General features: G+C 52.5%; 1 protein-coding gene across 6 annotated transcripts in view; it reads left to right on the top strand.

The window, feature by feature from the left end:
- Positions 1-26,348, top strand: part of Sbno2 (strawberry notch homolog 2) — a 49,047-nt gene that overhangs the window by 8,795 nt on the left and 13,904 nt on the right. For 4 of the 6 annotated variants that reach the window (XM_035445448.1, XM_035445446.1, XM_027419407.2 and 1 more), the window contains exons 2-5: positions 11,064-11,239; positions 12,791-12,864; positions 14,380-14,491; positions 25,212-25,373. In XM_035445448.1, the coding sequence (XP_035301339.1) occupies positions 11,159-11,239; positions 12,791-12,864; positions 14,380-14,491; positions 25,212-25,373 (429 nt within the window). In that variant the 5' untranslated portion in view covers positions 11,064-11,158. Of the gene's footprint in view, positions 1-11,063; positions 11,240-12,790; positions 12,865-14,379; positions 14,492-21,931; positions 22,162-25,211; positions 25,374-26,348 lie in introns of those variants that run through there. The other 2 variants (XM_035445449.1, XM_027419409.2) reach the window with 2 other exon arrangements.

Here is a 26,348-nt window from a genome sequence, read left to right as displayed (position 1 = left end):
GAAACATCCTCCCTAAGTAGATGCAAGGCTCACCCCCCACACCTCCAGTGCTTCTGGCTATCACCGAGTGGGAGGCCAGGACTCAGAAAAAGAAGGCCCTGCTGTTCTCACCCTAGCTCTCCAGAGCCACTGCTGTCCAAGGTCACACCTTAGGTTTACGAGAAATTCCAAGGCCTTGGGGACACCCCAGTTAACTGTCCCCGAGAGTATGGGCAGCCCAGGAGAGGAAGGGGACCCATCTGGACCTTGGGGAGGAAGCAGGCACACTGGACTTCTGGGAATGGGTGTTGGCTTTGTCTCCTCGTTTTTGCCTGAGTACCAAGGTGGAGTCACAGAGTAAGGGGGTTTCTCTGGGCACTATGCCTGTCCTGAGAGGCTCCTGTCCTTAAGGACATGGCCTCACCCACAGCCAGGCTGGATCCCTACAGAGGCCAAGAAGTGGATGTAGTGTTAGGGTTCTTGGGACCCCAGGCCCACCTGACCGTTGGGAAAGGGTTTGGATCGGCTGGACCAGACTGCCAGACTGGTGTCCTTAGCCAAAGTAAAGACTTCCAGCTATGGGGAGACAGTACCGAGACTGCTCGGCTCATGGTTAGCCTCGGGCACCAAACCAAGGTGATAGATGGCACAGTGCATTTGCTGTGGGCGAGGCTGAGGACTATGCCATATGCTGCTTCTGTGGACACTTGAGGAGTGGTCTGGAGCGACACAAGTCTCCCACACCTCACCTGTGCACACATGGAACTTATGTGTCTATCCCTGAAGCCGAGGATGGGTTACTGGCTGCCTTCTGCTGTCTCTTCCCTCTCTAGGTGCCAAGTGCTGGTTCTATGCAGGAACAACTTACAGGCCAGGACTCAGCACAGCCTGAAGCCCTGGTTACCAGATGAGCCTGGTTTGGGAGAGACTCAGATTTCCTTTCTGTCATGAGGGATGGTGGCTGGTTATTTCACCTGTGTGGTACCTGGTGCCCCTGGGGCTTCCGTGTGAGCTGCATCCCCACCTGCTTCCTACCCACAGGTTCACTTACATGAGCTTGCTCTGAGCACTCTGCTTGAGTCAGTGGCCAGGGTTCACGTGACTAACTCTGGGCTCTCAAACCCAAAAGTTTCCAAGTGCACTGATAGGAATCTGGTCTTAGTTTTGTGTGGTGCTTAGGAATAAGCACCCTGGGCTTTGCGCATGCCACTCAAGGTTTTTGTTTTGTTTTGTTTTGTTTTTTCGAGACAGGGTTTCTCTGTATAGCTTTGGAGCCTATCATCCTGGCACTTGCTCTGGAGACCAGGCTGGCCTCGAACTCACAGAGATCTGCCTGCCTCTGCCTCCCGAGTGCTGGGATTAAAGGCATGCGCCACCAACGACCGGCCCGCCACTCAAGTTTTAAAGCCTTGTTTTTTTGTTTTTTGTTTTTTGTTTTTTTTTGTTTTTTTTTAAGATTTATGTATATGAGTGCTTTGCCTGAATGTTCCTCTTCACTAGGTCCCATTACAGATGGTTATGAGCCATCATGTGGTTGCTGGGAATTGAACTCACGACCTCTGGAAGAGTAGCTAATGCTCTTAACCACTGAGCCATCTCTCAGTCCCCACTTTTAAAGCTTTTAAAATTATCATCATTACTGCTATTTTAAAAGATTTTTATTTATTTATTTTTTTGATTTTTCAAGACAGGGTTTTTCTGTATAACAGCCCTAACTGTCCTGGAACTCATTCTGTAGACCAGGCTGGCCTTGAACTCACAGAGATCTGTCTGCCTCTGCCTCCGGAGTGCTGGGGTTAAAGATGTAGACTACTATGCCTGGCTATTATTATTTCTAACTATGCCTCTTTTTTCACTATAATGTTTTGAATTTCCTTATTTTTAACTCATGTGTATGAGTGTTTGGCTACATGAGTGTGTGCACCACAGATGTCAGAAGAGAGTGTCAGGACCCTTGGAACTGAAGCTGGGGTGGTTGTGAGCTGCCACATGGGCTCTGCAAAGTGAGCCCATGCCCTTTGTGAGAGTAGCCGGTGCTCTAACCCCTGAGTTGTCTCCAGCTTCATTACAGTATTTTAAAGAAGAGGGAGAGAGAGCAGGGAGGCTGGTACAGGTTTGTGTTCCCAGCTACAGGTTTGTGTTCCAGTTGTGTTCCAGGCTGAGACAGGAAGATTGCAAGTTTAAGGCTAGTCTGGGCAAGTTAATGAGGCCTTGTCTTGTTTTCAAAAATGTTACTGCTTTTTAGTGTGTGTGTGTGTGTGTGTGTCTGTGTGTCTGTGTGTCTGTGTGGGTGTGTATGTTTGTGTCTATATGTGTATGTATGTCTGTGTGTGTATGTCTCTGTTATGTATGTATATGTCTGTGTGTGTGTCTGTATGTGTGTGTATGTCTCTGTGTGTGTGTGTGTGTGTGTGTGTCTGTATGTCTGTGTGTGTGTATGGTGTGTGTGTGTGTGTGTGTGTGTGTGTGTGTGTGTGAGAGAGAGAGAGAGAGAGAGAGAGAGAGAGAGAGAGAGAGAGAAGTGGTTGTAGGGCACATGCATGTAGAGGTCAGAGAACAACCTTTAGGAGTTACTTGTCGCCTTGCACTATATAGGTCTCAGATCTTGAATGAACTCAGGTTTGGTGGCAAGTGAGGTATCTCACAAGTCCCTCAAAAAAGATAAAAACCAGCTTAGAGCTGTGGTTAGACAGTAGAGCCCTTTGTTAGAAACCCCCAGTAAGGGGCTGAGGGCATGGTCATGGTGGAGTCCCACTTAGAGTGCCCCAGTGACCTACCGGGAACAGAGTTCGGGGCTAGAGCCCCACCTAGAACCCTCCTGTTCCCCTTGGCAGTGACTCATTATCCACCTCCAGGAGTATAGGCCATCTCGGCAGGGCCTCAGCTGTAGGTGGACACATCTCTAATTGTGTCTGTGGTTGACACCTCTTCTAGTTAAGCCCCAGCTGCCACAGTCTACTACTCATGTAACTGGCCCCAGAGGTTCCCATTGTTCTTTTGTTTACATTTCAAGGCACAATGGAAGAAGAACCAAGAGATGCATTAACCACATGGAGTTTATTGAAGGAAAGGGAAGAAGAGAACGGGGGGGGGGGGGGGGAGAAAGAATCAGAGAAGATGGGTAGAGAAGGGAGAGAGAAGGTGTGGAGGTACAGTCTTAAAGGGGGGCTTGCACATGTGTGCCCAGTCCTTATGCAGCCCTGTAATGCTCGACGAAGCCATGACGTGGACAGGCAACACAGGGCCCTTTGAGCTGCCTAAGTATCTGCCTGAATGCCAGTATGTGTCCCCCACCCATTGTCAGGTGGTGGGGCCAGCATAATGCTGAGATTCTAATAATCCCACCTCTTATTATTATTAAAAAGGTGCAGGAGGCAGAGGCAGGTGGATCTCTGTGAGTTCGAGACCAGCCTGGTCTACAGAGCTAGTCCCAGGACAGCCTCCAAAGCCACAGAGAAACCCTGTCTCGAAAAAAAAAGAAAAAAAGGGTGGAGTTAGACATGGCAGGTTAGGGAATAGGGCGTCGAGTTGTGGAGACTGCTTCCTGCTGCCCTGGGGAGCGTCGACCATCTTTAGGGGACCTGAGAAAGCTGGGGTGCTGCCATGGCTGGTTGTTTCATCGCAGTCCTGGCTGTATTGAACTCTGGCGCCTCTTAGACCTGGCAAGACGTTGGCAGGGCAGAGGACAAAGTTAAGTTTAGAAAAAAATGTTTTTCTTAGGTCCTGGTACTTGAGGGGAAGATTGTAAGACTAGGGAGGGGTTCCCGGGACCAGGGAAAGGTTGAATAGTATTTATTTGGAGTGAATCTGACCTGTTGGATGGGTCCAGTTCAGCTCCCTGGAACTTACAAGAATCCTTTGAGTTTGTGAAAACATAAATTTAGACACACTAGCAACATATTCATGTCAGAAATGATTTGGCTGAAAGCGTTAACATTTTTAAAACTGACAGATATCTTTAGGACAATGAAAAGCACCTTTTTTGTTTGTTTGTTTTTGTTTTTGTTTTTTGAGACAGGGTTTCTCTGTGTAGCTTTGGAGCCTATCCTGGCATTCACTCTGGAGACCAGGCTGGCCTCGAACTCACAGAGATAATGCCTGCCTCTGCCTCCCAAGTGCTGGGATTAAAGGCGTGCGCCACCAACACCCAGCCTGAAAAGCACCTTAATTTTGACCTTGCAGTAATTGTATAGTGGTATAGTATGTTGTTTAGTATCCTATCAGAGTTGAATTAATAGATTATCAGAACTTTATTGAGTAATGTTAAGGCCGTGCACAATAGCATAACGAGAGAGAAATCTGATAACTTGCATTTGCATACCTTAGTTTGTTATACCTTTTTTTGGGGGGGGGGTTGAGACAGGGTTTCTCTGTGGCTTTGGAGGCTGTCCTGGAACTCGCTCTTGTAGACCTCGAACTCACAGAGATCCGCCTGCCTCTGCCTCCCGAGTGCTGGGATTAAAGGCATGTGCCACCAACGCCCGCCTTAAAACATCTTTTTAAACAAAGGAATGATACTGAAACCAGCAGCCATCAAACTGCATCAGAGTTCTTGAGTAGGATAAAATCTTACCTGAGTTAATGATTAGCGAATGACAGAGACTTGCTAGCTGGCCGTCATAGACAGCCATCCCCAGAGGCCTCCATAGTTGTTGAGGGCAGAGGCTTTAAGGACACCTGCCTTCTGCTGATAGTGTGAGACATGTGGATTTGTAACTGTAGGAAGACTTGCCTACCGTTGGCCCAAGCATCGTGGAGAGAGTCAGTTCCACTGTCCTCTTGTCCACAGTCGGAAGAGTCCTTTGCAGCAGTTGAGGTGAAGGGCAGGATTGCTCAGTGGCTAGCTTTTTTAGGTGGAGTTTCTTCAGTGTCCACCAGTCTCTGAGCATTTGAGGGCTGTCTGTCTATTTAGAATATCTCAGCAGACAATATTTGTCTTTGGTTACTTGCCTTAAGCACATAGGTGGCTAGGTAAGGTTTTATCCCTGTAATTTGTGTGGCTACAGGTTAGTATGGCTACAGTGACATTAGGGTAGGATCTGTCTGGAGAACTGGATTGAAGCTGAGAGGCTGTGGAGGGATGTTTTACTCAGAGCCCTCTAGCCTGACTGAAACTAGTTTTTTTTTTTTTTTTCAGTTTTTTTATTTGACTGAAACTAGTTTTTTTGTTTTGTTTTGTTTTGTTTTTTGTTTTTTCGAGACAGGGTTTCTCTGTGGCTTTGGAGGCTGTCCTGGAACTAGCTCTTGTAGACCAGGCTGGTCTCGAACTCACAGAGATCCACCTGCCTCTGCCTCCCGAGTGCTGGGATTAAAGGCATGCGCCACCAACGCTCGGCCTGAAACTAGTTTTAACTTAGTAGATTAGATTTACACATCTAAAGGACATAGAAGTAGAGAAAAATTTCCTTTTGTAATAGAAGCTTAACCTCTGTAAACAGCTTACAGGAATGACTGGGTGGTGTAAATATTTTATAATTTGAAATAGGCCTTTATAACCTTAAATGTTTACCATCACTTAAAGATACATAACAATTTAGAAATATTTGAGACTTAGCACAGTTGAATTTAAGTTGCATATAGGGTTAGCTTATATTCACATATATAAAGTTAACTTTAAATCACATGTACAGAGACAAGCAGATATATCAAATAGGACTGGATAAAAGTAAAAAGGAAAAACCAGAGTGTAATCTCTGATTTGCACGTTGTAGCAAACAGACAGGAGATCTGTTAAAGAGACAGAGCAGACTTAAAGCTGGCAGTGACAAGAAAGCAGATCCGCTGCAGATGGGACAGGTGGGGTTTTGTGTGAAACGTGTGCCCTACAGGGCCCTGGAAAGGCTCGCCATTCCACAAACAAGCCATGCACAACAGAGCCAGTGAAAGAAGAAATTAGAGGCAAAGAAATAAAATGCAAAAAAGTAAATTAATTATGTCTGGCAGGATTGGCTAAACTGCCCCTCTGCCTAGGCTGAGGGAAGGGAGGGGTGGGCCAAGATGGCAGCCATCATAAACATGTTCCCGTCTGCTCGAAGAAGTTAGAAAGTTTTGAGATAAAACTTTGTTAACTTTTTTCTCCACAAGTGAAGCAGAAAGATGTGTGAAACCAACAGGACACTGGAGTCCAAGAGGCACAACATCCAAAAAGACCACCGTTGGTCTGAGAGACGAATGCACCTGTCTATGAAGGGGGGAAAACTGAAAAATAAAAAACTCCCAGAGTGTCCTGAGCAGCTGCTGCCTCAGGCCAGGCCACTGTGAGCCGCTGGTGTCTGCACTGAGAAGAGGCACAGTAGAAGGACAGCAGAGACAGGACAAACAGGAGTGAGAGACATTTTGAACAGGAGCATAAGAAAGAGGTCTCGTGAAACAGGACATTCCCGGGTGGAAGGAGGTTCCTGCCCTGAGACAGGCTTAGCCATGATGGGAAGCGGCAGGTGGGAGTTTTAGCATGCTGGGAAGAGGAGGGAAACAGACAAGTTTAAGGAAAGAGATTGTTTAGCAGAGAGGTAGAAGAAAGCTTAGCTATATGGTAACTCCTTCCATTTACCTGTCCACTGGCAGTTGTTGGAAAGGTCCCGTAAAATGTCACAGATGGCTCTTGGAGCTTGTCAGCCCGAGAACAGGGCCCAGGGGCAAGGCTGGAAAGGACTGAGCAGTCTGAAAGATGGTAAACAGTAACCTCGGGAGGCTTAAAGCCAAACAAACGTACCGCTCGGCGAGTGGACCTCATCTGTGGGAAAAGTACCCGAGGTGATAGGGCTTGAGAGGGGTCAGCCGTGGCCTTAAAGACTGTGGCTGGGGCTCCCCCACTTCCAAGAACACCAGAAGGATTGCAGACGATCAGCGATCAATCCTTTGGGTTCAGGGGAAAGTTTACGCTGACCGGTAGGGGGGATACCTTACCGCATCTCATCCAACAGGTAGATGAAAAGTGGGCTGTCGGGCCAGGTGGTGGTGGCACACGCTTTTAGTCCCAGCACTCGGGAGGCAGAGGCAGGTGAATCTCTGTGAGTTCAAGACCAGCCTGGTCTCCAAGAGAGAGTTCCAGAAAAGCCTCCAAAGCCACAGAGAAACCCTGTCTCAAAAAAGGAGGAGGAAGAAAGAAAGAAAGAAAAGAAGAAAGAAAGAAAGAAAGAAAGAAAGAAAGAAAGAAAGAAAGATGGGCTGTCAGTTAAGGATCAGGATTCCCGAGTGTCTCAGGCCGCTCACCAGCAGGTGACAAGGGAGATTACAGAGAGAGCCTGTGCGGGTTTCGGCACCAGTGTTGTTTTTTTGTTTAAATTTCAAGGCACAATAGAACAAGAACCACATGGAGTTTATTGAAGGAAAGGGAAGAAGAAGGAGGAAGGAGAGAGAGAAAGAAGCGGAGAAGAGGGGCGGAGAAGGGAGAGAGAGAACATGGGAGGTGCCTGCTTAATAGGGAAGCTTGCAATGCGTACTGAGCACTGGCTGCTAGCAAGGCTCAGGTTGGGCACTGCCCTGTGAGAGTGGCCACAGGGTACCTGGGTGTGGGCCACATGTACAGCAGTATTCTCCACAATCCCAGCTCTCAGAAATTCAATTCTGCGTCCAGATTTGCCTAGTCTAGACATTAAAATTTTTCCATGGAATGTGTAAGGAGGTCAGAGGACAGCTTGCAGGAGGAGTCAGGTCCTTGCTCTTGCCGCCACTTGGGTTACCACCTGAGCTCTGGTCACTCTTATCACAGAGTCCCATACTGTGGTCTTTTTTCTGGTTCTGTCACTGAACACAGTGTCCCTCCATCCTGTGGAGTGTGCCTGAGCCCCACTCCTGTGCATGGCTGTGTAATACTCTGGTGTGTGGGTGGTACACACCATGTGTCCATCATTTATCAAGGGGCCCTGGGTTGTATGGATGGTGCCATTTTGAGTTTCTTGTGGGAACTTGTGTGGATCTGTGCTTTGGGTACATGGCTCAGAGCAGAATTTCTGGGTCTTGTGACAGCTGTATTTAGCTCTTTGTTTGTTTTATTTTTTGAGACAGGGTTTCTCTGTGTAGCCCTAGCTGTCCTGGAACTAGCTCTTGTAGACCAGGCTGGTCTTGAACTCACAGCGATCCACCTGCCTCTGCCTCCTGAGTGCTGGGATTAAAGTGCGTCACCACCGCCTGGCCCTGTTTTGCTCTTTAGGAACCACTAGACACATTCTAGGGCTATTGTTTGGCTTGCCTGTGCTCATTCCTCTACAGTCCAGGATGCCCAGTGGCTGCCTTGGCAGGTACCTTGTTGTCCCCCACCACCACCGGGACCCCACCCAGGTCCCGGTTTCTGTCTGGTCAGAGGAGCCATCAAGGATCAGGAAAGCATAAATCCCAGGTCACCTGTGGTAGTTCCTACCACTCAGTGGCTACTGAATTTGACCCCTTTTCCTGACTGATGAAGCATAACACACACCTTCTGGGATTGCCACTCAAAACAGGAGGGAGCACCAGTGCCCCGAGGTGGCAAGAGGAAAGGACACAAGCACAATGAGCCCCAGCCTGCTCTGCAGGGCCCTGAGAACTGTCTGGGATGACCAGTCAGCTTCCTTTTCTAAGACAGCATCCTGAGTCTAGCCTGTAGCCCAGCATCCACCCAGGGATGGGACAGTCTTCTAGGAGCCTGTAAAGACAGGGCACGAGGCAGCACCATAGAGCTGAAGGGGGGTTCTGCCCCACTCACCCTCGGGTACTTGGTTGGGAGGCAGAAGCTGGGCTGAGGAGGGTCTGGGCGCTTCAGTGGCTAGATCCATCAGCTGATGGGCTTCAAAGACCCAAGGACCACAGGTGCAAAGGTGGAGCCAGGCCTGGGCTACCTGGCCCCTGCGCACCTGTACACGCACAGTCGTGTATGTGGTTGTTGTCCACAGGCTTCTGTGGATACAGACAGAGGCCAAAGGACTCCATCTGCCTCTGCCTTATCCCTTTCTTAGGAAACCTTTGCTAGGTGTGGTGGTGCACTCCTTTAAAGTGCATACTCCAGCACTCGGGAGGCAGGGGCAGGTGATCTCTGAGTTCGAGGTCAGCCTGGGCTACAGAGTGAACTCCAGGACAGCCAGGGCTGCACAGGGAAATCCTGTCTCAGAAAACCAAAACAGCAACAGCAAAAAACCTGAAACACAGTCTCTCAGGCTGGAGAGATGCCCCAGAGGTTAGGAGCATTGTCTGTTTTTGCAGAGCCAAGTTCAATCCCCAGCTCCTCCATGACAGCTCTCAACTGTCTGTAACTCTAATTCTAGGGGATCCAATGCCCTCTTCTGGCTTCTTCGAGTACCAGGTGCACACATGATGCACAGACACAGGTGCAGGCAAAACCCCCATACACATAACATTAAATCATTGAGAAATGGTTTCATGTTACACAGGCTAACCCTCCAACTCACTGTTGTCCAGGATGATCTTAAACTCCTGACTGTCCTGCATAGGCCCTGTTAGTGCTGGAGGGACAGGTGTGCATGGCAACACCTGGTGTTTGCTAGGGATGGAGTCAGGTCCTTGTATATGCTGACCCAGGATTCTATCCACTGAGTCATAGTCTCAGCTTGATTTACTCCCTTGAGACCTATCTTGCTGCCTCAGCTTCTCTAGTCCTGGGGTGACAGGCTTGTAGCACCCAGGACTAGGCAAACATTCATCACTGAACCATATCCCCAGTTCAACCCAAAATATGAGGATAGCCAGTCCCCCAGATCAGTATCCATCCACCATAAGCTACTCTGAGTGATGTCCGATTGTGACCAGGCTATCACAGGTCTGGGCCTGCAGAGCTGACCTGGGACTAGTGGAGCCTCTCGCTGACCCTAGAGCTCATTGTTTGGCTGTGTCTGTCGTAGTTACTGTTGGGTTATAAGTGTGTGTGGCCATGCCAGGCGTGTTCTGTGGCGCTGGTGATCCAAAGCCTACACAGTTGTGTCGTTTTAGTAAGTAGACCATTTTTCCAGTTCCTTGTTTTGTTTCTGAGTTGGGGCTCATGTAGCCCAGGCTGGTCCTAACTTCCTATGTAGCCCAGACTGACCTTGACCTCCTGATCCCCCTGCTCTGCTCCCAAGTGCTGGGATGACAGGCGTGCACCACCACAGCTTATTTATGAGGTACCAAGGGTCAAACCCAAAGCTTTGTCTGTCCTGTCAAACTGCTGAGCAACATCACATAGTTTGTGTTTACTTTTTGAGGCAGTCACGTTCTGTGGCCCAGGCCAGTCTTAAAATTATCTTGCTGCCTCAGCTTCTCTAGTCCTGGGGTGACAGGCTTGTAGCACCCAGGACTAGGCAAACATTCATCACTGAACCATATCCCCAGTTCAACCCAAAATATGAGGATAGCCAGTCCCCCAGATTACACAGTATCCATCCACCATAAGCTACTCTGAGTGATGTCCGATTGTGACCAGGCTATCTCTGGTCTGGGCCTGCAGAGCTGACCTGGGACTAGTGGAGAGCAGGACTTCTGGACTTGCTGGCAGTCTTGCCTCTGACCCCTGGGCCCCTTTCCCTCCCTCCTGCTACTGTCCGCAGGCAGGACCTTCCCCTGGCTGGATTACACAAGCCACTGCCTGCTGCTTGCAGCCTGAGCTGTGGGCAATTACTGGAAAGCCCAGCTCTGCTCCAGGGCTTGGCTGGGCGGTGGCCTTCCCCCCTTCCTGCCTCTTTGGTGATTAACCTTGTGGCTGCCTGTCTGAATTCCACCACCCTCCTGTCTGGCGGAGGAGGGGGGGCCTCAGGTCTAGGTTGGTGGGGAGCCTGGGGCCCTCCATGTGCTCTGGTCTCTGCCACAGACCTGGGGGCAGGGCATAATTGTCCTGCATTTGACTGTGTGGGGGCTCAGAGTTCATCACCCCCAAGCTAGGAACACCCTTAGCAGTGTTTTCCTTGGTTAGACCCAGAGGGAACTTGTGAGAGACTTGGGGCACCTGGCAGGCTATGGGTGTCTGCAGTGTCTGTAGGGGCCCTGACTGACCCTCCCTATTGGGTCACAGGGCCAGCCTCAGGCTGTTTTACTCATAGTGGTTGGACTCAGTGGGTCAGGGGCTATACCTGTACCTTCTGCCCTGACACCTTCCCAAATGGCCTCCTCTCCCACCACAGGACATGACATCACACCTGCTGCTGTCAGCGCCACAGAGTGAGGAGCCCAGATAGCCGCCACCCGAGGGTCGCGGAGCCTCACTGCCACCCACCTGATGCTGGCAGTGGAGGTCACCATGGATGGGGACTTCCCTTCGCATGAGCTCCCGCCCCCCGGAGGTGGCGTCCAGCTGCAGGTGAGCCTTGTCCTTGGTCTCACAACCACCCCAGGGGATGTGGTGGATGCCCTGATGGCAAGTTCCTCCCCAGCTCCCTGTGATACCCTATAGTTGTTGGGGGTTGGGGTGTCTTCTGTTTGTTTTATTGTTTCATTTTGTTTTTGAGGCTGGGTTTTATGTAACCCAGCCTGGCCTCAAGTTTGCTGGTACAGGAGGGTGATCAGGAACTCTGGGATCCGTCTCCTGAAAGCCCGGGTGATGGGCATGCACACCACACCTGGTGTCTGGAACTCAGGACTTGCATACTGCAAACAGCCCCAGCTCCAATCTTGCTTTTGGGTTCTTTGAGAGAGGGTCTCACTCTGTTGCCCAGACTGGCCTGGTACTCATGTCCTAGTGCCTCAGCTCCTGGCAATGGCTCTTCTTAAGGGAGACAGCACCCTCTACCCTCTGTCTCCTCCTCATGCTATCACAGGCCCTGAGGATGCAAGACACCCACACTGTTCCAGGACACAGGAACGGTGGGCAGTCAGACAGGATGAGGGTAAGCCAGAGCTATGTCATAGCATAGTCCCAGGCAACACAGGTGGAGACAACTGAGACCCTGGAAGGGCCAGGTAGGATGGTGCTTACCCAGTGTCCACACTGTGCCCAGCTGTGCCACCACTTGCTCCTGTGGTGGAGCACGGAAGAGGAAGTATCATTAATGGAGCTCCCAGATCATGGAGTGGGGGAAGCAATTGCTACCAATACCTAGAATGCCACTCACAGCTCAGCAACCTTGGCTGGCATCCAGTACCTGTGGCCAGCGTCAACGAGGCCATGTCCAGCTCCTACCCTCTCTGCTTGGCCCTCCATGTTCCCCACCCACTGTTCCTTCATCCACAGCCCATAATTTACTTAGTTACTTCCCTATTGTGGGGCCTTTGGAGAAAGTCCAGTTTCCTCTGCTATAAATAGGGCTGTGCTCTCCTCCCTCCCTCCATCCCCCCAGTGTGCTTCCCAAACACTGTTCCAGGGACAGCTCAGTGGATGGTGCTGGGACCACCAGGATGTAGTTCTTTATGGTGACATTCCAGGGCTGTTCATTTAGGGCAGCATCAAAGCTGGGATGGGAATGCCTGTCCCTTGTTGAAGAGGTCCTGGGTGAACCTCAGCTTTGCCCAAGGTACCCTTGGGGCCTCAGAGCCTGGAACCACACCCCCAGGCTAAGCCACTCCCAAGCCCCTCACTGGGGATTCTAGGCAGGGGCTCTACCCTCTGACCACACCTCCAGCCCCTTGCCTGGGGATTCTAAGCAGGGGTCCTGCCATGAAGCCATGTCCCTATCCCTTCCAAGTTTAGCCTTCTGGGTTCTTGTTGAAAGGGAACATCCTCAGCCCTCTGGGGGCCATACACCCACACTCAGCGAGTCATTTGCTCCCTGCTGTCCTCTGCAGCCCTCCATGCTTCTCTCATGCCCATGGGGAAGCTGAGACATGGCTCATACAGTGGTTCTCCATGACCCCTGCCTTTGACACACTGGTGTCCTGCTATCCTCATGCTGTACCTGATGCCCCTGTGTTTCAGAATCGACTCATGCACTGTCCCTGGTGGAGCAGTTTTTCACCGGCCTCATATCCTACCTTCTCCAGTGAAAACCAGTAAGTGTTCAGTGGGGCCTCACCCCAGCTCTGCATGGCCAGAGACAACCCGTACAGTAGAGCAACCCGGAGGGCCCCAGGGTTTGGAGAGAGCATGTGCTTGCAGAGCACTATGTCAGGACAAATCATCTGGGTTTGAAATGGCCAAGGCTGCTGGGGGAGGACTTCAGGGCACCCAAAGAGTCCTGGGTTTTGAAGGCTTGGAAGGACTTTTGCCTGGGGAGCATGCCCTGTACAAACAACTCAAAGCAGATGTGGTCAGAGCTTCTGTGCCAGGGTGGCATGTGTGTGCCTCTACATGTGGAGCCAGAAGTCAATGTTGGGGATGTTCCTTAGTCAATCACCACCTTTTCTTTTTCCTTTAAATTTGAGACAGGGTCTCAACTCTGTAGCCCTGACTGGCACTCCCTCTGTAGACTAGGATGACCTGGAACTCACAGAGATCTACCTGCCTCTTGCTCCACTTGCTGGGATTAAAGGGTGGCTGTCACACTGAGCTCATTTTTGGGTATTTTAACTGCATGTATGTTTACATTGACATGCATGCCATAGAGGTCAGAAGAGGGTGTTGGATGCCCTAGAATTGGAGTTACAGATGATTGTGCATCACCATGTGGGTGCTGGGAATCCGAGTCCTCTGAGAGTAGCCTGTGCTCTTACCACCGAACCATCTCTTCAGCCCATCCACCTCTTTTGAGATGGGATCTCTCACTGGATCTGGAGCTTACCACTCTTTGGCTCTGCCTGTCCCAGTGCTGAGGTCCTGGGATCTGTGGACATGCCCAGGTCTTCTGGGTGCAGGGCCTTGTGCCTGTACAGCAAGTGCACTGCTGCAGGGAGCCAGTGCCCCAGGCAGGCTCTGGGATTTATTAGGTGTACCTGCCTTCACATTGTTCTAGCAAACCTCTCCAGATAAGAGGTAGAGGCCCTAGGGATAGCTACAGTCCCTCTGCCCCAGGAACCAAGGAGGACAAAGAGTTGGAGCTCCAAGTGGAGAGTCTCTGGGACCAACTGCCTCCTTCTCTGCCCCGGGAACTTCCCCTCCTCCCAGTCCCAGGTCCAGCTCAGCTCACTGCATCCAGCCCTCCTCAGCTGCAGGGCCTCATTCCTGAGGTGGGGGAGAGGCAGCCATGACAGGACTGGCCTCTGTTCTGCCCACACCCTTCTCACTGTCCTTGGCCATTGAGAAACAGGGCAAGGTGCAGATGGACAGGGAAGAGACCCAGGGTCTTAGGTCGAGCTTGTCTGGCCTGTCTGGGTGTAGAGTCAGAGGGGTCATGGAAAAGGCAGCGCTGGCTGGTGGACTGACTGAGGCCTGGCTTGGGGTTCTCTAAGCTGTGTGTCCTGAAGTTCCTAGGCTGGATCCTTGACTGCCCAGTATGGCAAGCTTGAGTCTTATAAGCCATGTGACTGAGCTCCCATGAGTTGAGAGGGGTACCCCTTTGCCTCACTGAGCCCCATGGTCATTGTCCTTATTTATTTATTTATTTATTTATTTATTTATTTATTTTGCAGACAGTTCGTTGGTTCCACCCCATTCCTTGGTGGCCAGTCCTGCCCCGACACCAGCTACCCCACCACAGCTACTGTCTCCAGCTTCTTCTCTAAGAGCAGCGACTTTCCTCAGGTAACAGTCACCCTTGTGCCCACTGCACAGGGCTCTGAGCTATGAGCACCGGTCTTCAGAAGGGCTGATGCAACAGGAACTCAAAGCCACTCTGGTCAGGGAGGATCAAGCCACCCAGACTGGTCTTGGCGTCCTGGAATTGAGATCTGCTGTCACTGGCCTTTGTCAGGGTTGTGTCCGGAGATGACTTTTCCATAGCCGGGAGACTGAGGGTTACCAGGGCTGTGGCCCACAGGTAGATCATCTGCACTGGCCACCGTGGGAATCTCATGCCTGCCTCACATCTTGCACTGTGGTGGATATCCCATGTAGCAGGAGGTGGTAGAAAAACTCACCCACAGATCACGGGAAAAGGGTCTGAATCTATTTCCCATGTGTTACCAGGGCATCTGCCCCACCAGGCCCTCTCACTACCACCCTGCTGTCCCAGAGTGCTCTGCTCAGCAACAGGGCGGTGGCGCATGTGTCCATTACCAGGTCTCTCCAGAAGTGTAAAGAATGTTGTGTCATCAGGTTCCTGGGAGCACAGCGAGGAAGCCCAGCCTGTCTCTTGCCTCTTCTGCCTTTCTGTCTCTGTGTTTTGTCTCTCTGTGTGTCAGTCAGGGTCCTAAAGGATGGAACTGAAGAGTGAATGTATAATATATATTACATACGCACACACGCACGCGCGCGCGCGAGCACACACACACACACACACACACACACAGAGATACAGACATATGCAGCCACTCAGTAGTGAGGCTTACGGGCTGCGGTCCAGGTAGTCCTAGTCCAACGGTGGTCGTCTCTGGTAGTTGCTCAGTCCAGGAAGCAGATGTCTCAGTCCCAATCCAGCGCTGGAGTCCTGGAGGATTCCTGGGGAACTGCTGGTCTTCAGTCTGCACTGGGATCCTGAAGAAGTGGGCTCTAACACCAGTGAAGGAATGTCTCAGCTGCAGGGTAGATGCCCCTGCCAGCAAGAGTGAGGGCAAGCAGGCAAAGAACAAACGCTTCTTCCTTCCATGCCCAGTTAGGGTGGGTTTAGTCAAAAGAGTCCGCACAGTTCTTCCATATGTGACCGAGCTCTGTCTGTATTGCCTCCCTGTTTTGTCGTCTCTCCCGTCCGTCTTTGTGTGTTTTTGTGTCTCTCTGTATCCATCTCTTCTGATGCCAGAGCCCACACCTGCCTCCTCCCTGAGGCCAGACCCACCACCAGCTGTGCTCATGTGGTCTGTCTGCTCCTTGTCTGAACCCTGTTTGTCCCAACACGTCTTGTGATATAGTGGCTAACTGTTACCTCACATGGCAGATGGCCACGTCCCTCCAGCATTTATTGAGCACTTGCTGTATGTGTCCTGCACACTGTCCCCAAGATGCCTGTGGAGGTGTTCACCCTCGTGCCTGTGCCCTGTCCACAGAAGGTTGGACCCAGGGGACTCTATTAAAACCACTGGTTGTGGACCCTCCCCACTTGTCACCTGCCTCAACCCCCCTTCTTCCCCCACCTCCCCAGGCCGTGGATGGCCTTGAATTCCATAGAACAAGGAGCCAGACTTGACCCCAACCTCACAATGGGGCAGGAGGGACATGAAGAGAGTGCTTAAGCAAGGGCCCTGATCTGGGGATGTCTCCTTAGGATCCTCAGAGGGAGGCAGGACAGTGAGAACCAGAGCCTGGAGATGCCTTGCTAGGGGCTCTGAACAGGGAGGAGGGGCTGCCTCCTGAAGATGCTGGGCTGGCAGGGTGTGGTGCCAGCCCCACTCACCTGGGTAAAGCACTTCTGCCTTGCAGGCGGCATGCCTTTATGCTCTAACAGACACCCCAACCCTCCCTGCGGGTATGTTCACTATTGCTGTATGAGCCAAGAGTTGGGACAGAAAACCCAGCCCTGCTGGATCCAGCAGAGAAGAAACCCTCAGGCAGCTGGGAACTAAGCACGAGCCCCCGAATTTCCTGGTAGAAGAAGCAAAAAGAAAAAAGATGAGCCATGTGACTTAGCCCCCTCTGAGGAGAAAGTCCTCCTGTTGTCCCTGCACTTAGGGACCAGGCAGGAGGATAGAGAGTCGGGGGTGATCCTGGGCTATACCTCGAGATTCTGTCTCAAAGCAACAAGAAAACTACAACAGGAAAAGAAATAGAAGAAACCCAAAGTTTGGTCTGCCATTCTGTCTGTCCCTTCCTCATGGGTAGGAGCCTCCTCTGTTCATGGCAGCTTGGAAGTCGCCTCTGATGTTTGGTGTCATCTGCTCAGGCTCCTTGTCCCTTTGCTGTGAGCTGTGGGAGTCCTCTCTTACAGCATGGCTCATCTCCCATGAGGCTGCATACCTTCCACACCTGGGGCCCCCAGTAGCTGCCAACTGGACCTGTCACATCATACAGTGGTCACTTCAGGCTCCCACAGAGTGTCTTGAGTTCCTGCCATTACCTCTTGCAGCCCTGCCTTCCTTTACAGCCAGCCCCAGCCCTCAACCACCCGCTTCTACGAGGGAAGGGCCCCCGTGCATCCCTGCTCTGCCTTCCATCTCCAGGTGGCATGGAGCCCCTACCCCATGGGCTCTGATATCCCCGCTCCGTGACTGGAACAACTCCACAAACCCCTGTGGGGATAGCCCACCCTGGGCTGTGCAGGTGCGTGGGTGCTCAACTCCTGGTTTGTCTCCATTCTTGAGTTGGTTTTTGTTTTTGTTTTGGTTTTTGGTTTTTTTTTAAAGTTGAGACATCACGTGACTCCAAAGCTACCATGTCACCCATCCCATGAACTACCACTTCTCCCTCTTCAGTCCCCAGCACCCATAAATCCTTTTCCTGCCTTTGGATTCTGCCACTCTGGGCATCTCCTGTTATGGAGTCCCACACTGTGTGGCCTTTTGCGTCTGGGTCTCTCATGGTGCCTTCAAGTCCCTCCACACTGTGGCCTGTGTCATTACCTTTCATGGCTGAACAAGATTCCGTGTGTATGTTGTCTGCTCATCTGCAGAGCTTGTAAGACTTGTCCCTATGGTTCTCGGGAGGTGCATACCAGGGAATGGAAGAGCGGGTAGAGGTTACCTCCCTAGCTGTTAGCAGAAGCTTCTGTTTCCAGGAATATAGACAGAAGAGCAAAGCCTGGCTCAAATGAGAGTGAGGGGTGCTTTTTGTTTGTTTTCGTTTTTTTTGAGACAGGGTTTCTCTGTGTATCCCTGGCTGCCCTGGACCTCACACTGTAGACCAGGCTGGCCTCGAACTTACAGAGATCCTCCTGCCTCTTAAAGGTGTGAGCCACCACCACCACCCAGCTGTGAGGGGTGCTTGAGGCAAGGGGGAGGGACCTGCTATCTAGACACTTGCCCTTCTTCTGCAGACTCCTTAGGCCTGGCCTGACCTGTATCCTCCTGGAATGCCCTGGGGGTCACTTTCCCAGTGACCATCCAATCCCTGCGTCTCCTTTGAGGCTCCTGGTGTGAGTGCAAAACCATTCAGACCCCACATTCTTAGCCCTGTACAGGGAGGACAGGCGCCCTGGGTGTCCAGGTAGGCCTGCACCCCAGGCCCCCCACTTCCCTCCAAGACTGTGTGTCTCGTAACATGCGGGTTGCTGGGAATCTAGATGAGCTCACTCTCAGGAAGGAGCATCCTGCCTCCCGCCTCCCGCCTCCCGCCTCCCCCTCCCCCACGCTGCCCAGTGGCGGCATCGACTACTGTGCAAATGGTAGTCGGGATCAGAGGTCTGGCCACTGCCTGCCCAGCAGTTACCGGCATCAGGGAGAGGAGAGCCAGAGAGGGTGCTGGCTTATAGGAAGCCACACTGGCTGCTGCCACAGGTAGAGAGTTGGGGGCGGGGGGTGTACATCGAGATGCACAGCACTGTGGCCCAGCCTGTGCACAAACTTGTGAGCCATGGGGCAGGGTTTGTGGAGAGGCAGGGAGTGGGCAGGGCCTGGGAACTGGGGCCAAACCATTGAGAACCTAGGTTGCCCAGTTGGGGTGCCTAGTGTGTGAGGCTGGCGTGCATAGCTCCTCCCTGGCCACTCCCACCATCCCAGTTACCTAGATACCCCTGAGCCTGTGTCCCAGCTCCTCCCAGGGAGTCTGTTCCTCTCATAGGACATCTGTGGTTGAGTAAAGACTCACCCTGACCCTGTGGGGCCTCATAGTAGCCCAGTATTTCTGCTGGGCTGTGTTGCTAGGAGCCAGGCCCAGATGCAGGCTGTGTTTTATTTGTTATTTATTTATTTATTTATTTCAATTTTATGTGCACATTTATCTGTGAGGGTGTCAGAACTGGAGTTACAGACAGTTGTGAACCACCATGTGGGTGCTGGGAAATAAACCCCGTCCTCTGGAAGAACAGCCAGTCTCTCAACCTTAACCACTTAGCCATCTCTCTGGCCGCTGTTTTTTAAATTTAATTGTATTAGTTTTTTTTGAGATAGGGTCTCATGTAGTACAGGCTAGCCCTAAACTCACTATGTAGCTGAGGATGACCTTGAAGTCCTGACCTTCCTTCCTCCACCTCCCACACCTGATTCCTATGGTGTCTGGGATGAAACTCTGGGCTCTATGCGTGCCCAGCATACACTCTAACCCCACGCCCAGCACCAGCTCCTGTATTCTTTTTGTTTGTTTTGTATTGGTTTTTTGGGGGTGGTTCGAGACAGGGTTTCTCTATGTAGTTTTGGAGCCTGTCCTGGAACTAGCTCTGTAGACCAGGCTAGTCTAGAACTCACAGATCCGCCTGCCTCTGCCTCCCGAGTGCTGGGATAAAAGGAGTGTACCACCACTGCCCGGCTGCATTGGTGTTTTGCTTGCATGCATGTCTGTATGAGGGATATCCCGGAACTAGAGTTACAGACAGTTGTGAGCTGCCATGTGGGTACTGGGAATCAAACCTGGGTCCTCTGGAAGAACAGTTAGTGCTCTTAACCACTGAACCATCTCTCCAGCCCCTTTATTTCATTTTCTTAAAGACAAAAGTCTCATTGTGTAACCCAGACTGGCCTTGACCTCCCAAGCTGGGATCACATGCATGAACCTCCTTGTCAAGCAGCCAGGATGACCCCTGGGCTGCCTGCAGGCGTCCATACCAGCCCTGCCTCGCTGCTCTGGGCCCCCTTCCCTTCTGGCCACACATCCCTTTACCAGGTAGGCAGGAAGATGGGGAACCAAGGCCGGAGACACAGTGGAGAATTTAGCCCAAGGACAGATGAGGTTCAGGCTGTCCCTGTAAGGGACACTCACCTCCACTGCCTCTACCCCACCCACCCCACCCCATCCATGCCCACTGGCCATCACATCAGTAAATATCACACCACTGGACTCTGTGCTCTAGGTTGGCCCTGTCTATCAGGGTCCCTCTTCGCCCTAGCCCCAGCTATCCCTCCTCCAGGCCAACTGGTTCCCTGGCCTTGAGTCCTCCTGGCCCCTAGTGCCCCCTTGCCTAGCAGCCCACATGGCCTAGCTTCCAGGGGCTGAGTGCTTTTTCCTCATGTCCACCCAGTTGTGACCCCTGGGAGCACCCTCAGGCCCTGCACCCTCATGCTTGGGTTGTTCGGGGACTTCAGCTTTTCACATTGGTTTCCCTCAGTCCCTGTCCTCCTGAACCACCCCCCCCCCAACATACGCGCATACACAAACACAGACACACAGACACAGACACACACACACGTTTGCCTTGGCTGTCCTGGAACTCACTATGTAGACCAGGCTGGCCTCGTAGTCAAGATCCACCTGCCTCTGGCTCCTTGAGTGCCAGGATTAAAGAAGTGCACCACCACATCTTGCCAACAGGTCCTTTTTTGTTTTGTTTTGTTTTGTTTTTTCGAGACAGGGTTTCTCTGTGTAGCTTTGGGGCCTGTCCTGGCTCTGTAGACCATGCTGGCCTCGAACTCACATCCTCCTACCTCTGTCTCACAACTGCTGGCATTAAAGGCGTGCACCACCAACACCCAGCTCCAGCAGGTCTTTTTAAATCAAGTCATGCAGCTGTACAGATTGCTCCTGGATCAGGAGCTCCAGGTTAGCCTTGATTGCAAAGAGTATTTACAGACACAGGCAGCCCTCACCTCTATCCAATTCTAGAACATTCTGTCTCCTCAAAGGAAAGCGTATGTGAATGAGAGTTTATTCAATCTCATTCCCAGCCCTTGGATCCCCACACATGTATGCGCTTGTGTCTGGTTCTCTCACTGAGCCCTGTGTCCTCAAGGTTCTGCCATGCTGTTTCACGCCGGCGCCTCTCCTGTTCGTGGCTGTGTGGTACTCCTGCCTGTGGACAAAGTGTGCTGTGTACATTGGTAGACACCCATTGTTCCCTCCCTTTGTGTGCTGTGATTCACTGCTGTGGGTGCTCCTAGTTTCCCCACGAGTGTCTGGAAATGCGTTTGTGGAGTCTAACTCTAGACCAGCGCTTTGCCACTGTGAGTCTAAGAAGTTGGCTGGCTGTTCCCCAGGGCCCTCAGGCTTCAGCTCCCCACATCAGCCTCAGCCTTTGCCACTGTTGGCTTTTGAGTCTCATTTCTGTATCAGTTTATTGAGATAGGCTCTTGAGGTATAGCCAGGGCTGTTCTCACAATCCTCCTGTCTCAGCCTCTCAAGGGTGATGACAAGGATGCCCCACAATGCCTGGCTTCATTGCGCTGACTGGAATTAGCAGTTTGATCAGTGCTTGCTCAGGTCTGCAGTACAGTGCAGGGGCTTCTGGGTAGGGCTGATGCTGCCAGGGTCAATGAGAGCTGGCCGGGGACATGGGTTTGCTCTGTCTGCTGCTTCTGGGACCTTTGTCCTGGGTGGCCAAGGGTGTGAAGATCTGTGAGAACCCTGTGGGCCCATGGTCCTGACAAGATGGCCAGGGCTCTTTGTCCCTGGATGGGATCCTGCTGGCCTGGGCTCCTCAGCCTGCCTCCCAGGAGCTGACACTATGTGGCCCTCTTGTGGGATACCTTCACCTCCAACAGGAGAGGACATAGTCCCCAGGGGCACTTGTAAATGACTATAGCCCTGTGGGGAATCACACCACTGTGCTCACAATGCAAGTGTCTTCTCTCTTCCTCTCTGGCCCTGGAGTGTTCCTGACACCCCAGCTCCTTCAGGGACATCAGAAATGACCACTTGTGGCCCTAGTGTGAGGAATCTTGAGGATATGGTATGGTGAAGGGCTGGGGAGCCCTAGCTCAGTTTAAGGGAGGAATAGCCCTCAGTTCCCCTAGTCCAGTTTCTCACAGAATGCCCCCTCCAGTCCCTAGTCTCTTGTCATCCTTGCGGGGGGGGGGGCGGTACGGGGACAGAACAGCGCCCAGTGCTTCAGAATTCCTGGGGAAACGGAGGCTTTCTCTGCCCCCATGGGATGCCCCAGAGGAGTGGGGCCAGACCAGGCACTGTACCGAGAGGGTGCGCCGTTGTTGACAGCCCTTCTGGACCGATCCGCCCCCTACAGTAATTCTCCGCACTCTGCCAGTAACTGCCCTGACTTACCAGGCAGGCATCATTTCCTGAAACTCAGCCCAGCCTTAGGGGAAGTCGGGAGCTGGTGACTAACCCTCATGCAAATGGGGCCGGCAGTATCGCTGGAGCTGCTGAGCCTGCGGCCACCGTGGTCATGAGGCTGGTGCTCCCAGGCAGCTCTTCCAGGGGGACACAGCGGCCACTGCTCAGAGCCCCACACCCCGACCATGTCGCAGCTGGGCTTCTGGCTGCAGTTCGCCTCGCTCAACAAGGTAACCGGCCAGGGACCAGCAGAGCCACCCAGAGCCACCTGTGGCGCCCCTGAGCTCCCACAGGTGGCGGAACTGTGGCAATGGGAGCCCCCAGCCCTGCCCACTCTGTACTTTTCTTGGCAAGTCATGGTGAACATACCAGAGATTTTTTAAGCCAGTGATTTGGGACTCAGGTTAGTAGTTGGCATGGGGGTGACTGGGGAAGGAGCTACACAGGGGAAGGGAGTTGAGGGTGTCATTGTCAACACCTCTTCCTGGGCTAGGGCAGGACTCAGTCTCAGCCAGTTCTAGTGGGGTAGGTAGAGCCGAGAGTCCATCTTCCCTCTCGTCTCCCAGTCTAGAAGGGGTGGGGACTCCTGGATTTCTGTGGGTCCTTTCTGGCCTGGGGAGGTATCTTCTCTGTGACCTCAGAGTGGCATAGGACGATCTAGGGCTAGCTCCTGCCAGTTCTCCTCCCCCTAGCAGGCCTACCTCAAGTGCTACAGCCAGTAACCACAGTGGGGACCCTCCCAACCTCATTGTGTACCACCCAATAGATCCATGCTCTTGTCTCTAGAGATGTAGCAGGGAGGAGCTACATGGTACAGACTTCAGAGGGGCCTCCCTGGGAACCCCATCCTCAGAGCATCCTTCGGGAGAGGCCCAGGGCAACCAAGGGACCAGACATCCCATGGTGGGGGGTCACCAGTGTGGGTCTGTGCAGATTAGCTAGTGACAACTGAGAGCTGGGTCCTGGTGTGTCCTGGGGTATTGGCACTCACACATGAGCAGGGCCTGGGCACCCCAGAAGCCTTGTGTCCAGATGAAGTATTGACCCCAAGCCCATGGGTGGCTGGGCTGTGGGGAGGTAGCATCAAGATGTTTGTTCTTTACTGGCTTGCTGGTGAAAGTTTTAGAGTGATGTTGAAGGTTCCAGGTGAGGTGCTCGCCTATCACCCTAGCATTGGAGTTGGAGGTATTAAGGGTGGGGATTTGAGGTCAGCCTGAGCAACGTGAGACTAAGAAAATTAGCGTTCCAGGGTGGCACAGTGCATGCCGCAGCCCTCACTTCCCGTCCTCACGCTATCTGTGCACATCATAGAGCAAGGGGCTTCCCGCTCACACATGGTACCCTTAACAATAATGGCCTGCCATGTGTATCTAGTACCTCAGTTTCCCTCACTTCCTTTTTCTGTCCTGTGATACCTCAGGACATCAGCCATTCTGCCCCCTCAGGCTGCCTCCCTGGGCCATCCTTAACTGACAGTGTCCCCATCTTGGGTTTTGGCCACTATGTGAGTTACTGGGTTTGCTTCCCCCAGTCTCCTCCAGAGACCATCCCAGGGAAGGTGAGGACAGAATGGGCCTGAGTTGCTTCTCACCACTGGCTTTGGTGAACTGTGGTTTCGCCAGTATGAACCCTTGTGATACACTGACTTGCTAGGACTGTCAGTGGGTCAGGAGGGTGCTGGGCACACTGCTGGTCCTGGGGAGCCCTGAGACACCCAAGGGCTTCATATAACTCCCCTGCCTCCTCCCTGGGGACTTTTTCACCATACTGGAGACCAAGGGTTTCAGAGCTTGCCCCGTGCTGCCCCACCAGGGTTTAGACTGGATGCTATGCTGGGGACAGGGAGATGCAACAGGGCGCAACAGGGCTGGCTGTCCCAGCCTGCTCCCAGCCCATGATGGTAAACAGGGGTCTTGAGAGCCCATGGTGCCCTTTCCTTCCCCTGAATGCAAGCTGCCACCTTTGCATTGTTGTCCCAGGGCTCTGTGAGGTGGGGGTTGTGAGGCCCAGCCCCATAGCAACCCATGTTCGCTCCGGGCTCTCCAGGAAGCTGCCAAGTGCCCAGCCAGTCATCTCCCCTTCCCTGGGTAAAACCAGATGACCCTGGTCTGCCTCAGCCAAGGGGCTGACACTGGTAGCTGACCCTGTAGCAAATGGAGAAGGTGGGTGGTTGCTGAGGATCCACCCTAGGACCAAGACTCCTGAGTCCAAGGAGACAAGTCCTGGAGAGTAGCCTCAAAGTGGGCTGGGTAGGCTTGGGCCATACTTGGGGCTCTTTTGTCCCTCCCAACCTTGAAGCCTGGTACCCCTGTTGCCTTGTCACTTCTGCCTTCCTGTCTCCAGAGGCACAGCCGGAGACTCTAACCTTGCCTAGCAGGTTCAGGGACAAGCCCTCTGCCCAGCACAGCCCCATTCTCCTAGTACACCTCCCTGGCAGGCAGCATCCTGGAGTGTCTGCTGCAGGAGTGCTCGCTGTCAAGGCCTGAGGGTCAGGGTGTGTGAAGGGGCTCCCCACAACAGATCACCCTGGCTCTGATACAACCCCAGGTGACTTCCTGGCCTCTAGCTGTGCCAAAGAGATGTTCCCCAATGCCTGAGGGCATGTGTCGGCAGACCCCAACCCTCTGGTCACCTGCCACAGGGCACAGAGAGGCAGGGCAGCTCTGGGATGGCACCCTGGCCTCAGTCACTTGTCTGTAAAATTGGAGAGGTGGGGCATTGAAGCCCCCAACCTGCAGGGTGCTTTCAGGGTCTCTAGGTGGAGGCAGTGGCCTGGTGGCTCACACCTGTCAGCTCTGGGGGCTGAGGGAGAAGGATTGCCATGAATTTGAGGCCAGCTTGGGCTACAGAGCAAACAAACTCAGGTGTATTGAGTTTGATCCATAGTCCACATATTTCACTCATTTAAAGTGTACTTTTCTGTGGTTTTAATGTATTTGTAGCTGTGTATTTAATGGCTTCTAAAACATTCCATCCCATCAGAAGAAATCCCATCCCCTTTAGCCATCACTCCACTCATCCCCGGTCCCCGGAATCCCAGAATCCATTTGTCATCATTGGGTTCTCCTAGTCCATCATTTTCTATCATAGAGTCCACACTGTGGACTTTTGTGTCTGTTTCTCACTGAGCAGCATGTCCTCAAGGTCATTCCATGTTGTGATGTGTAGTTCATTCCTGTTCATGGCTGTGTGATATACTCCATTGTGTGGCAGAATACAGTGTCACTTGCCTGAATGCCCATACAAAGCCAGCCACTGCCTCACCCAAGCCTTCTCCTAGGACCCCTCATGCCTCGAGGACCTCTCCAATGCCTCCATCTTCTCATCCTCTGTGGATTCTCTGTCAGACATCCCCGACACACCTGACTTCGTGCATGTCGACAGCCTCAACGAAGTGTCCACAATCTGGGATGTCAGCACCACCTCAGCTACCCATGACAAGGTGAGCAGGCTCAGTCTGGTGACACAAGGGGAGCGTGTGGGGTGGGGGCTGTGGCCTGAGCTCTTTCTCAGGAGTGAAGACGGCATGCTCAGGCCTGAGTTAGAAGGGTCCTGTACCTCAGAGGCTGGAGGAACAATCTCCACAGCCCTAGAGGCCCGCCACACATCCCATGTCCCCAGACGACCCCTATTGGATCTCAGGTGCTGTGTGCCTGCTGTGCACATGGGCACATCCAAGAGAGACACGGAGCAGGCTGAGTCTGTTTCTCTTTGGTGCCTCAGTTTCTGAGCTGCAGTGTCACGTAGCCGAGACTCTGCTCGGCAGCCAAGGTTGCCCTTTAACTCCTGATCGAGTGCTGGGGTGACAGATGTTAGCCAGCGTGTCTGACTCCAAAGGCAATTTAGGTTACCAGTTCTCACCCCAAGAACTCTGCCCTCAGTGTCCCCCAGAGACATGCTGGGGGACAGACATACGTGACTGGCCTGAGTGGATGGTAGTCAGCAACCCTGCTTTGCTCCCTGCAGGGCCCAGGATGCCTCAGGGAACACCTGGCCTCCTATCCAGGGTGAGGAGATACTTAGCTGATGACTCCCTAAAACCATGAGACCCCAGAGCTCACCACAGTGAGTCAGACAGTATCTCCCAGGGGACTTTGGCTTCTGGGACTGACCTCTTCTCTCACTCCATACACTGGATGGGTTTCCACGTGGACAGCACCGCAGAACTTAGGCAGGTGACTATAGGGTACCCAGACTTCGGGGTATACAGGACACTGACCCAGAAGGCTCTTGATCAGCAGGTAGTTTTGCCCCCAGAGGACACTAATGACATGCATGGTCCCAACCTGGGGAGACCTTGGCATGGACAGAGCATCACTGAGCCTGACGTGGCCCCTAATCCTAGTGATGCAAAGAACCGCAGTCCAGGCCTTGCTGGGGTCTTCCAGATAGAAGCTTCTAGACTTTAAGAGTGTAA

Source organism: Cricetulus griseus, chromosome 5 (genome assembly GCF_003668045.3).
Source record: "Cricetulus griseus strain 17A/GY chromosome 5, alternate assembly CriGri-PICRH-1.0, whole genome shotgun sequence".
In the NCBI taxonomy this organism is placed as follows: Eukaryota; Metazoa; Chordata; class Mammalia; order Rodentia; family Cricetidae; genus Cricetulus; species Cricetulus griseus.
Note: the sequence above shows the minus strand (reverse complement) of the source record. Positions and strands in the feature narration are given on the sequence as shown.